Below are 13,406 nucleotides of genomic sequence, written 5' to 3'. Positions count from 1 at the left end.
GACGGTTGAAAACGTTTTTAGTTTATTTTTCCATCTTGCTGGAAAACAATTGCAAGCATCCAAACAGCATAAACAAAATCAAACATAAAATAAACCCTAGCCACTCTGGGCGTCTACCTTCCACACAGGAACCTATCTATGGAGTCTGGCTCAGCCTAGCGCTGGTCGTACAGCACAAAACAATAGTCTTTTGATTTTTATCACACAGAAAAATCACTCCTCTCCTCACCTCCTCAGAAGACTTTCAGTGCTGCTCTCCTACTCACAAAGCCTTAGGAATGATGCAGCCCTCTTCAGTGGTAATCCTTTGGACTACTTATAGAGGCCTTTATTGCCTCATCCTGAACAGCTGGAGTCTTTCAACGCCCTTAGACCTTGTCTGGCTATTTTTGCAGCCGACGCCTAATAACGATTGGTGTATTGTCTAAACAAGGCAGAAACGTATGTCCCGTCTGTGACAACACCCACAGATTTACCTGACTTCCTGTCACAAAATATATATATTATTTTACATGAGCTATCCCAGATAATTTGTGTGCACCCACAATGAGGAATTCATGAGGGGCATGCTGTGCCCCTACCTTTACAATCATAATAATGGTAGATGAAACGGAGGAAGTAAATCCAGTGTGAGCTGATCAGAATAAAACTTTTTTTATTTCTTTGGCTAAAAAAAAAAAAAACCTGATCGGCTACACATTATTGATGGGAATGAGTATTTATTTTATTTGTTTCAGGTGTTTATATAGCGCCCTCAATTTACACAACACTTTACATACTGCTATGTATTGTACATTGACATCAGCTCCTGCCCTCAAGGAGCTTACAATCTAAGGTCCCTAATTTAGACAGGATCCGATTAACCTTCCAACATGTCTTTAGAGTGTGGAAGGAAACCAGAGTACCTGGAGGAAACCCACACAGAATTCCCAGATCTGCCTAAATCCTGCAACCATGTCAAACCATTTGTCACTCTACCCTGATGCATTCCCCATAATGGGATTGAGACATCCAGCTGCCAGCGAGTGACACCATTGTTGGAGGGCACAATGAGTACTGAATTATTGCAGGCAAATCTCATCACTCTGATCTCGGAGATTTTGGAAGCTGACTGTTTCCACCCACAAATGAAATGCCAGCAGGCAGGGCGTCATGGGATTCCAAAGTCCCAACCCTGCATATGCTGTCCTAGAACTGCAGGACTGACAGGTTTCACAAACCGTGTGCTATTTCTGAAATATGAGTTCTTCTGACCTATTAACTACACCTCGCCTTGTATCTGATAGTTATACTTCAATTTCATTCAAGTATAAATAAAAGAAAAACCTTCTCGCACCCACACCCCATATATATATTAGGGCTGCGGAAATTAACGATTAATTGGTCGATTAATCGTTAATTTCTTTGGTCGATTAAAATTATTTTGATCGATGACGATCCGCGGAGTGAGCTCCGCGGTCTCGCCCATGGGAAAGGCCGCGGCTTCGGCCTAGCTCCGGAGCCGCGGCGCGCTGACGTCATCATCACCTGCCCGCCTGCTTGTATCTTCTTCCCTTGCGCACGTGTGTCCATCGGCTACTCTGCAGATGGGTCTGCCTGCCTGATAGTCAGGTAAGAAAGGACAACCATCTGTGTGTGGTAACATTATGGGGCAGATGTATATATTCCTGGAGTATGGGGACAGATGTGTATATTAAAGCATGGGGGCAGATGCTGTAATGTACACATCTGCCCCCATGCTGTAATGTACACATCTGCCCCCATGCTGTAATGTACACATCTGCCCCCATGCTGTAATGTACACATCTGCCCCCATGCTGTAATGTACACATCTGCCCCCATGCTGTAATGTACACATCTGCCCCCATGCTGTAATGTACACATCTGCCCCCATGCTGTAATGTACACATCTGCCCCCATGCTGTAATGTACACATCTGCCCCCAAACTGCAAGAATATACACATCTGCCCCCAAACTGCAAGAATATACACATCTGCCCCATGCTGTAATGTACACATCTGCCACACAACTACTTTTAGCTGATCTCCTTGCATTGCAACTCTGCATTAGCCACTGGTAAATGTGGTGGGGGCAGTATGGGGGGCAGATGTGTATATTCTTGCAGTATGGGGGCAGATGTGTATATTACAGCATGGGGTCAGATGTGTACATTACAGCATGGGGGCAGATGCTGTAATATACACATCTGCCCCCATACTGCAAGAATATACACATCTGCCCCCATACTGCCCCCACCACATTTACCAGTGGCTAATGCAGAGTCGCAATGCAAGGAGATCAGCTGAAAGTAGTTGTATCTGTATGTGCGTTAATTAATCGAAATTAGTCGATTAATCGGTTAAAAAAAAAAACCGAACACAAAAATTTTAATCAGTCACAGCCCTAATATATATATATATATATATATATATATATATATATATATATATATATATATATATATATATATATATATATATATATATATATATATATATATATATATATATATCTATCTCAAGTGTTAACCCTCTTTTTGCCATCTGTGTCCCATTGAGAAGATTTCTCTTCTTGTCCCATAGTCAAACAGAAAGTGAGGAAATCTGGTTGTCCCCAGAAATAGTGTCCCTATTGGAAGATTTGCCCTCTATTATCGTTTTGGAGACAACAATTTGGATTTTTTTTTTCACTTTTGGTGATGATGGTAAACAGGACATCTACCTAATGGGGACACAGACCGCAATAAAAACCTGACTGGTGTTCTAATCCCTCTACACTCTAAAACTAAAATAAAATTATTAGGTGTGAAAATTACATGGCAGAAGAACCCGATGAGCTTGTTGTACTGTAGAAGTAACTGGAGTAAATAGTGCAGCAATGACAAATCCATAAAGGGATGACCCTGCTCCAAGAAACGCTATAATTGTGCTGATGTTTCTTAATTATCAATGGAAATGTGTTCAATTAGCCTGCAGTGCTTTAGTTGTAGATGTACATATTCTGCATATGGTGACAATTGTATGGCTTCTAAGGGGGTGCTTAAAGGGGTTGTAAAGATTTTTTTTTTTTTTTTTTTTCTAAATAAGTTCCTTTAAGCTAGTGCATTGTTGGTTCACTTACCTTTTCCTTCAATTTCCCTTCTAATTTTTTTTTTCTTTGTCTGAATTTCTCACTTCCTGTTCCTCCTCAGTAAGCTGTTCTGGCTGACTAACCTTCAACCAGAACATCTCGGATGATGATGGGGGCAAGCTTACTAAGGAGAAACAGGAAGTGAGAAATTCTGACAAAGGGGGAAAAAAACATTTAGGAGGGAAATCGAAGGAAAAGGTAAGTGAACCAACAATGCACTAGCTTAAAGGAACCTATTTAAAAACTAACCTTTACAACCCCTTTAACCACTTTAAACCCGCACACCGTCAAATGACGTACAAAAAGGGGATCCCCCATCCCGGGTGGACGTCATATGACGTCCTGTACTTTGTGCGGGGATATCTGAATGATGCCTGCACCTAGAGGCATCATTCAGATATTTTGTTACGGCAGCGATCCTGCGCACTGTAAGAACGATCATAGCAGTGGTTCGGCCGCTTGATCGTTCTTACAGGCGGTGGGAGGGGACATCCCCCTCCCGCCGCCATCCGGTGCTTCTCCGGGCTCTCCCGTCCCATTGGGGGCCCGGAGAGATGATCGCCGTCCGCCAGATGTGCAACATAGAGATGACTGGTGACCAGATGGTCAACAGTCATCTCTATGACCGACGAAGGCCCAGGCGCGATGTGATGATGTCACGCCCGGGTACCTGTAAGTAAACCGCAATTGCGGGTAGTAAGAATGAGATCTGTGAATTTTTTTTCACAATCTCATTCTTTCCAGCCTGGAGGAGAGATGTGGGGTTTTATTGACCCCGCATCTCTCCTTAAAGAGGACCTGTCGCACACTATTCCTATTACAAGGCATGTTTACATTCCTTGTAATAGGAATAAAAGCGATCGAAAAAAAAAAAAGTGTAAAATAAAAAGAAAATTAAACGTCCCTGTCCCCGGTAGCTTGCGCTCAGAAGCGAACGCAAGTCCCGCCCACGTATGTAAACGTTCAAACCACACATGTGAGGTGTTGACAATTCTAGCACTAGACCTCCTCTGTAAATCTAAACTGGTAAGCGTCGCCTATGGAGATTTTTAAGTAACGAAGTTTGGCGCCATTCCATGATTTTTTTTTTTTTCCAAAAATATGTAGAATACGTATCGGCCTAAACTGAGGGGAAACATATATATATATATATATATATATATATATATATATATATATATATATATATATATATATATATATATATATATATATATATATATATATATATATATATATATATATATATATATATATATATATATATATATATATATATAAAAAATTTGGGGGGGGGGATATTTATTATAGTAAAAAATATTGCATTTTTTTTTTTTTTTTTTCAAAATTGTTGCTCTATTTTTGTTTATAGAGCAAAAAATTAAAACCACAGAGGTGATTAAATACCACCAAAAGAAAGCTCTATTTGTGGGGAAAAAAGGACGCCAATTTTGTTTGGGAGCCACTTTGCACGACTGCGCAATTGTCATGTAAAAATGACGCAGTGCCGAATCGCGAAAAGGGGCCAGGTCCTTAACCTGCATATTGGTTGGTCCGGGTCTTAAAGCGGTGGTTCACCCTTAGAGGGCACTTTTTCCCCTTAGATTCCTGCTCGTTTTTACTAGGGGAATCGGCTATTTGTTTTAAAATATGAGCATTACTTACCCGTTTACGAGATGCATCCTCTCCGTCGCTTCCGGGTATGGGCTGCGGGAATGGGCGTTCCTTCTTGATTGACAGTCTTCCGAGAGGCTTCCGACGGTCGCATCCATCGCGTCACAATTTTCCGAAAGAAGCCGAACGTCGGTGCGCAGGCGCTGTATAGAGCCGCACCGACGTTCGGCTACGAGTGACGCGATGGATGCGACCGTCGGAAGCCTCTCGGAAGACTGTCAATCAAGAAGGAACGCCCGCTCCCGCAGCCCATACCCGGAAGCGACGGAAGAAGATGCATCTCGAAAACGGGTAAGTACGGATCATATTTTAATACAAATAGCCGATTCCCCTAGACCGAACGAGCAGGAATCTAAGGGAAAAAAAAAAGAAATGGTTGAACTCCCGCTTTAAGTGGTTAAAGTAGAGCTATAGGAAAATGTTTCTTTTACATTTTGGTAAGAGAAAGGGAGGGTTATAACACCTATCATAATATATATATATATATATATATAATATTTTATATATATATTTTATTTTTTTTGCCATCTGTGTCCCATTGCAGAGATTTACCTTCACTTCTGTTCCATAGCTAGAAATGAGAGGAAATCCCTATAAATCAAGGGAATCTCTTGGAGACCCCCAGGTCACCAGACCTAGTGTCTCCATTGGAAGATTTTCCCTCTATTACTTTTCTGGGAACACCCCCAAAATTTCAATGATTGTGGTAAAAAGGGAAAAAACAGAGGGGGAATCTCTTTAATGGGGCCACAAACTGAAATAAAAACTGACAGATGTCCTAAACATCTCTACACTCTATCCAAAACAAAATAAAGTTTTGCCTTTAGTTATATTTTAAGGTCCCTTTCATCCAGGTGTTTGTCAGTCTGTTTTTGACCTTTGATTAGATGGCTCAAGAATGGACTGCAATGTTATCCCTATGGGCAGTCGGATGTATACAGATTTGCATTTATTTACATCCGCATCTGTTCAGATTCATTGGACCAAGAACAAGAAGTTTCGTACAGGCCTATTGGGGTGGATATAAGTGGACACGTGTCATTCACATCCTGCTCCTATGGGGTTTACATGGGTCTGGTTTTCCTCCATCACAAGATGAAGGGAAAATCTGAACTGAGACAGATGTTACTAATGACATTAGTTTTGATCAGACTCCGCAAGGGATCACTCAAGGGGTGTTAGACAAGTGGCATGTAAAAGGGGTCCAAAAAGCATTTCCAAGTAGTATAAATGTACAATGTGAGGTACAGCAGTCTGAGAAATGTAATGTACATAGTGCAGCAGCTTGTGGTTTGCTGTGTGATTGGTGACAGTGTAGAAGTGCATGTTGGGGTAGTGATCTTTGGTGCAGTGGTGACAAGTGTGTGAATTGCATGTCTGTTCTATGGCAGTGGGTAAGTTGGTACATACTGGTAAAGTGTGCGCCAGTGCTGATGTGACAGTGTTCACTTATTTGCCCTGTGCTGATGATGATGTACGCTGCCAAAATAAAAATTATACAGTCTGATGACTGCTGTGTTATTTTTGATACATTATTAAAACTTCCTGCAATCTCAGGCTCCCTTGGTGTTGGACCTCTTCCTTCTTCTCTTCTCTCTCTTTTTTTATTTTTATTTTTATTTTTTGCATTCGTTGCTGATCAAGAGTTAAAACTCCTTCTGACATCCATATTGGTCCAGGAAGTGAGGGGGAGGAGCAAGCTGTCCCAGTCACTTCCCGGATTTTTACTTTGTTATTGGATCTACTGTTGTTTTAGGTACCTTGTCTAGCTTTCCCCATTCTATTGTTTCACCTTCTGTTCCTCTTTTTACAGGTTCTAAATTATTCCCATCCTATGTATGTATCTGACTGATCTATACATCCGAAGATGCCAGAAATTAAGGTTACCCCACTGGGTAAGAATCTGGTTTCATTATTTTTTGATGTTTTGTTAAAAATCAAATGTGAAACACCTTTATTTTTATAGGTAGAGTTGCAATCCCCTCAGTCCTTTTTTTAAATGCATTACAACCAATAATGAAAGTCATTCTAAAGCCTTACTTGCATCTCCTTTTGTAGATGCTGAGATAATCCTTTCCAATAACTTTCTCAAACTGAAAGGAAACCTGTACCAGAATGTGGAAGGGGCTCTTTCTTCCAAGTTACTTACCTGGAATTAGCATGCAGCAAGGAAAGTCAGAGTAAAACCAGAATTTCTGATCTGTGTGCTTGTTGCAAGTCAGTAACTTATAAGATTTTGATGTCTTAAGATCATGATGACAACCAGGAAACTAGCATTTTCAACAGGTAAGGTCACAAACAGTAACTTTTGTGTTTCTCTTATGACAGGTTTGCTTTAATATAAATAAGGCCAGTTATGAGTTAATAATGAAAAAGATTATAGATTGAGATGGAGGCAGCAATAAAACCTCAAAGCTAAAGGAAACAGGAGCGCCAGACCAATTGATGAAAGAATTGAAATTGCTTTATTGGTTCAAGGTACAATGACATAAAAAAAAGCCGGGACCAATCCACTGCCGCTTCATTGAAATGAATAGACTTAATATGACATGTATGAGATTGAACAGCTTTGTGAGGCCTCATTAAAGAGTTTAGCTGGTATTTGCAGGAACAGTCCTTGTTGCTACAAACACTGGTTTATCTCTTCACTGCGTTCTGATGAACATCTGTTAAGTCTAGTAAAGGCTCACATACAGCGGGTAAAATAAGTATTGAACCCGTCACCATTTTTCTAGGTAAATCTGTTGGTAAAGGCGCTATTGACAACATCACTCAAGCGAGATAAAGAGAAAAATTGTAACATTTTGTTCTTTTAGAATTTGGATCAAAGGAATGAATGAACGTCTGTAGGTGAGGGCAGTTTCAGCAAAATGGAACAGTTACCAACCACCGCCCCCCCCCCCCCCAAATCACAAACCTAATACCCACATAAATCCACCGCAATCACCAAAATTCACTCTAAAACCCATTTCCATCAATACCACTAAAAACATCATCAGGACTCTGCGCAACAGCACAGCACCCAATGACATCATCCCCACTAAACTGATGAAAGAAAGTGCCGATATACTGGCACCAGCTATCGCGCAGCTCATAAACCAATCCAAGGAGGGCATGGTGCCCTCCTTGCTGAAACAAGGTACAATAAAACCAATTCTAAAAAAACCTACCCTCGACCCCAAAGACCCAAACAACCGGAGGCCCATAACAGGTCTAAATGTTTTTTCCAAGGTAATGGAGAAAGAAGTTGTACAACAGCTACAACTGCATTTAGACACCCATAAATTACTCGACCCGTTTCAATCAGGCTTCCGTCCGGGTCACGGAACAGAAATGGCGCTGCTCAAAATATGGGATTACGCTCTAGAGGCCGCAGACAAAGGAGAATCTTCTCTCCTGATACTGCTGGACCTAAGCACGGATTTTGACACTGTAGACCACGGACTACTACTGGCTAGGCTAGCTGAAGTGGCCGGAGTCGCGGAAGGTGTTTTACCCTGGTTCTCCTCCTTCTTGGAAAACCGATCACAAATCGTGAAACTGGGGTCTTTTACTTCTGAAAAACGTACAGTGTCATGCGGAGTCCCTCAGGGATCTCCCTTGTTGCCCGTATTGTTCAATATCTATCTCTGCCCTCTCTTTGAAATCCTCAGTAACCAGAAGTTACTTTACCACTCCTATGCAGACGATACACAATTGTATTTCCGTATCTGCAACAAAAAGGATCATTCTCTTGGACTAGAGAAATCCCTTACTCTAAGGCCTCGTACACACGTCGGGACATGTCCGATGAAAACGGTCCGCGGACCGTTTTTCATCGGACATGTCCGCTGGCGGATTTTGGTCTGATGGCTGTACACACCATCAAACCTAATTTCCCGCGGACATCGAACGCGGTGACGTGGCCGCGCCGATGACGCAGCGACATGCGCGACCCTGGAAGGTCAATGCTTCCACGCATGCGTCAAATCACTTCGACGCATGCGAGGGCTTTCGGCCGTCGTCTGTACGAGGTCTAATAGATAACTGGATTTCTTAAACTCAACGGTTCGAAAACAGAACTTCTGTTCCACGCTAACCGGAAAAGTCACCCCGCGTCAACCTGGACTCCCCCGCCCATTCTGGGTAAAACTATCACCCCTAGCACCAAAGTCAAAAGTCTCGGGTCATTTTTGACACCTACATGTCAATGGACGCACAAATAGGGTCAGTAGTCAGCGGATCTCACCATCTGCTGCGCCTACTACGCAGACTCCTCCCCTTTATCCCGAAAGAGGACATTGCAGTCGTGGTGGGAACAATCGTCAATTCCAGACTCGACTACGCAAATGCCCTCTATCTAGGACTCCCCAAATACCAAATCACTCGTCTGCAAGTCGTTCAAAATACGGCCGCTCGATTAGTGACCGAAAAAAAACATGGGAATCAATCTCACCTTCACTGAGATCCCTTCATTGGTTGCCAGAAAAAAAACAGAATCACTTTCAAGGCACTCTGCCTAATGCATAAGTGTATTCAAGGAAATGCCCCCCAATATCTATGCGAAAAAATAAAAGCCCATAACCCCAATCGCATTCTGCGATCCACCAATCAAAACCTTGTCCAGATACCCAAAGCCAGATACAAGTCCAAAGGAGATCGAAGATTTGCAGTCCAGGGACCTCGCCTGTGGAATGCACTACCAACCACCATCCGACTGGAGTCGGACCACTTGGCCTTCAGAAGAAAGATTAAAACCCATCTCTTCTGAGGTCAAGGGGCTTCCTTATCCAGGAAATGGATACAGCGCCCAGAGGCGATTCAGTTTGCATGTGTTGCACTCTACAAGTTTCTCACTCACTCAGTTTAACCACCTACAGACTAAACCTTTTTTTTGACATTTGTTGCTTACAAGTTAAAATCCAGCATTTTTTGCTCGAAATTCACTTGGAACTCCCAAAGATAGAAAGATATAAAAAATGTATATTTATTTAGCAGAGATCCTAGAGAATAAAATGGCAGTTGTTGCAATATTTTATGTCACACTGTACTTGCGCAGCGGTCTTTCAAACGCAATATTTTTTTGGAAAAAATACACTTTAATAAATAAAATGTAATAAACAGTAAAGTTAGCCTAATTTTATGTTTTTTTGTCCAATGTGAAAGATGTTATGCCGCAAGAACCAGGATCTTTATTCTAAGCAAAAAAATTATGATTCTCATTTTGGCGAGGATCGTGCAGCTCTACTTCACACCATGATCAGCTGCATTGGGCTTCTGAGACCAAACTCCAAACACACAGACATTACAGTTTGAAATGTACATATCAGCCAAACCTATATCCCAATGTTCTTCCTTGATAGCTGGAATAATCTCCTGTGTTCTGTATTCTGAATATCTCAGGCGCTGGTCAGGATGTTGGACGCAGCTGCATCCTGGTGTCTATAGGAGGGAAGAATGTCATGCTGGATTGTGGAATGCACATGGGATTCAATGATGATGTGAGTCTTCACATGTGATACCTCTGAATGGATTATACATATGTGTGAAATTAGCAATCTAGCAATGGTTCCTGCAGTAACTGTTTTTTTTCTCATTTATGTATTCTATATATTAAAACATTTTTATTTCTTCCTTTTTTAAAGAGACGGTTTCCAGACTTCTCTTACATCACGCAAAATGGTCGTCTCACAGAGTTCCTGGATTGCGTTATCATAAGGTAACTGATGTGGCTAGAATTTTTTTTTAATTTTTTTTAATTAAAGCTATATTATAGCTTCATATAAAAATGAATGAAATAAAGAGCACACATCTTATTAAACCACAAAAACTTTCAAAGTATCCCAATAGACAAGCCTTTGCAAGATTTCCAATTTTGAACTCCCCCAGGGGAGTTTACAGGTATAGTCTTGTTAGTTTTTTGGATTTTGTGATAGTCTCTATTTGATATGTTATTGGGAAGCCTGGCAATATAAGCTGCAGCAATTGTCACCTTTCCTTTTGATCACCGCTGCTCCATTCAGCCATCGGAAGTGAAGGAAGCAGACCCTGTGCAAGAAAGTCACTCTAGTCAGTTCAGCGCTGGGTACCTGAGCCCTGTTACATTGGTCCTTGCATGCTAGAAGCCTACCCAAAGCTCTCTCCTTTTTGTTTTTCTAAACTTTGTTCCAGAAAGTGAAGAAAAGTACAAAAAACAAGGGACTTATTCAACAAACCAACCTGAATATGCAAATTTCTCTTTAGTTTTACCTTTTTATTTTTTCTTCAAACTACAATATGCTCAATGCAGATAAGCTTATCTCCTTTTTTTTTTTTTCTCTCTAGCCACTTCCACCTGGATCACTGTGGAGCCCTGCCTTACATGAGTGAAATGGTTGGTTTTGATGGCCCCATTTACATGACTCACCCCACCAAGGCCATCTGCCCCATCCTGCTGGAAGATTACAGGAAGATCACTGTGGACAAGAAAGGGGAAACAAACTTCTTTACATCTCAAATGATTAAAGATTGCATGAAGAAAGTGGTAGCTGTCAACCTCCATCAGACTGTGCAGGTGAGATGGCATGTCCTGGTAACAAATGATCCAGCTTACTTAAACTTAAAGTTCTCCCAAGAACTTGAAGGCTTCCTGACCTGCTGTATGATGTATTTCATACACACCCACCCCACATTTTGAGGAGTTCTGTGAGCTCTTGCTCCAGAATGTGCAAAGAACTTCAATATAAATAAATTGTGTGACAGTTTTTGCTAACTAGCATTATCATTTTATTGATTGGTTTCACTTGTTGCGTAGAATTTCTGTTGTTAAAGTTTTGGGTTGACTCCTCTCTGGGAATCAAGGAAGAAAATATACATGGAGCTCCACCAAAGACCTTCTGTTATTGGTAAAATACTTGTATACTGTAGCATAGCAGTCTTTTATTGATATAAAAACAAACAAATGAATAAAGTACACTCACAAGCGCTCTGTAAGTGTAAGCATGTCTCTGGAGGAGGATATGCGGGATCCAGGGTCTGAAGCGGGATGGATGGACTTCTGTTCGAACCGCTGTAGCCAAGAATCGGCCACAAGAACCGGTAGGAAAGACCGCTGGAGTCACCACTGTCTGTCCTCAGGAGCTTGTGGCTATTAGAGATACGTGTTTCAAAGGCAAACATCCGTCTTCTTCTTCAATCTAACTACCTACCCTCACCTTCAGGCTTAATTATGGAGTTACGGCCATAATTAACAGCTGCCACACCCAACAAGATAATAAAAAGGGGGCGGGGGATTATAAATGGTGCAAAGGGACATCATGGATGACTGGTCTCCTAATATTAGAATTGATAGCGTAACACCAATATATGTTGTGAAATTTTTTATAAATATATAAGATATGAAATTGGTCCCCAAATATATAATTGCATACAAAAACGCTATATTAAAGCTAAACTCATTCATAAATATGATTAAATGAATATTGATGCATACTGATGAACTTCATCAAGAGCTCCTTTCCATATACTGTAAACCTAATAAAAAAAAGGAACAAAGAGGGACTAATGGGGACTAGGGAAAATTGGGACTTTATATGAAACAAAACATTAAGGGCAGAACGAATCAGTGGGTAAGTAAAATAGGCTGTTTATTAGTAGCACATATGGATACGTTGCATTGTAGATACATAGTAATAAATAATATGTTAAAATTCATAGTAGGAACATGATCGATCAGTCATAAACATTCCAATAGTATCATGATAGCCAAAGTAACACATGATAAACGATGTAACCAGCATAGATGCATGGTAATTATACATGGTAGATCAATAAGTATGTTTAAAATGCATGATGGAGAAATGACTGATTGACCACAATGAGTTCCAATATAGACATAGTAAACAATGTAACACATGGTATAGACTGTGATCAACAGCAATCAATAGTAGTTGTTAACAGTAAAATTGAAAAATAAAATAAAAGCATGATCTGTCAATCATGACAGGTAATATTTGTAACAATGTAGCAAATGATAGCCAATGTAGCCAGCAATGTTGCATGGTGGGTATGCATGGTAATTCAATAATTACATAGAGTATATAATAGTAGCATGACTAGGCGATCATGGAAAGTTGCAAAGATGACATGGTAAACAATGTAACACATGATAAGTACTGTGATCAGCAGTGTATCCAAATTAATGTAGATTCATAAATATATAATATAGGGTACATGATTCGAACGTTCAAATGCCCATGGTGGTATCCATGATAAGAGTGACATATCATCTATAGGATAAGCTCGACGCGTTTCGTGGATAATTTCCACTCATCAGGAGCAAGTAGAGGCTATGGATACCTATAGTAAAAGATAAATGGTAGTAGAATACTAGTTAGGGGTAAGTAACTAGAAAGGGAAGAAGGGGAGCACGACTAGGTGGTCCAAACATTCTTACCTAGGGTAATTGGTAGAACAAGATAGGAGGTAAAATTGTTGATCAGAGGAGTCAAGCAAAGGGGGGTAGGTAGTTACCCCACCGGGAGCTGACGTGGAGGCAGATTGGCGGCAACAGGAATCCGATCTCAGGATGTAGAGTGATAAAATGGTGGGTGCCTTGTCCAAGGGTGGGTGGTGAGTATGAGCC

General features: G+C 40.9%; 1 protein-coding gene across 1 annotated transcript in view; it reads left to right on the top strand.

The window, feature by feature from the left end:
• The window catches only part of INTS11 (integrator complex subunit 11), a 40,869-nt gene that overhangs the window by 8,038 nt on the left and 19,425 nt on the right, over positions 1 to 13,406 (top strand). The window contains exons 2-5 of the mRNA XM_040325855.1: positions 6,618 to 6,699; positions 10,187 to 10,284; positions 10,429 to 10,502; positions 11,108 to 11,336. Coding sequence (XP_040181789.1) covers positions 6,672 to 6,699; positions 10,187 to 10,284; positions 10,429 to 10,502; positions 11,108 to 11,336 — 429 coding nt within the window. The 5' untranslated portion in view covers positions 6,618 to 6,671. The remainder of the gene's footprint in view (positions 1 to 6,617; positions 6,700 to 10,186; positions 10,285 to 10,428; positions 10,503 to 11,107; positions 11,337 to 13,406) is intronic.

The sequence above is a fragment of the Rana temporaria genome, chromosome 10 (genome assembly GCF_905171775.1).
Source record: "Rana temporaria chromosome 10, aRanTem1.1, whole genome shotgun sequence".
NCBI classification, from domain to species: Eukaryota; Metazoa; Chordata; class Amphibia; order Anura; family Ranidae; genus Rana; species Rana temporaria.
The sequence above is the reverse complement of the archived record's forward strand: the minus strand, read 5'-3'. Positions and strand labels throughout refer to the sequence as shown.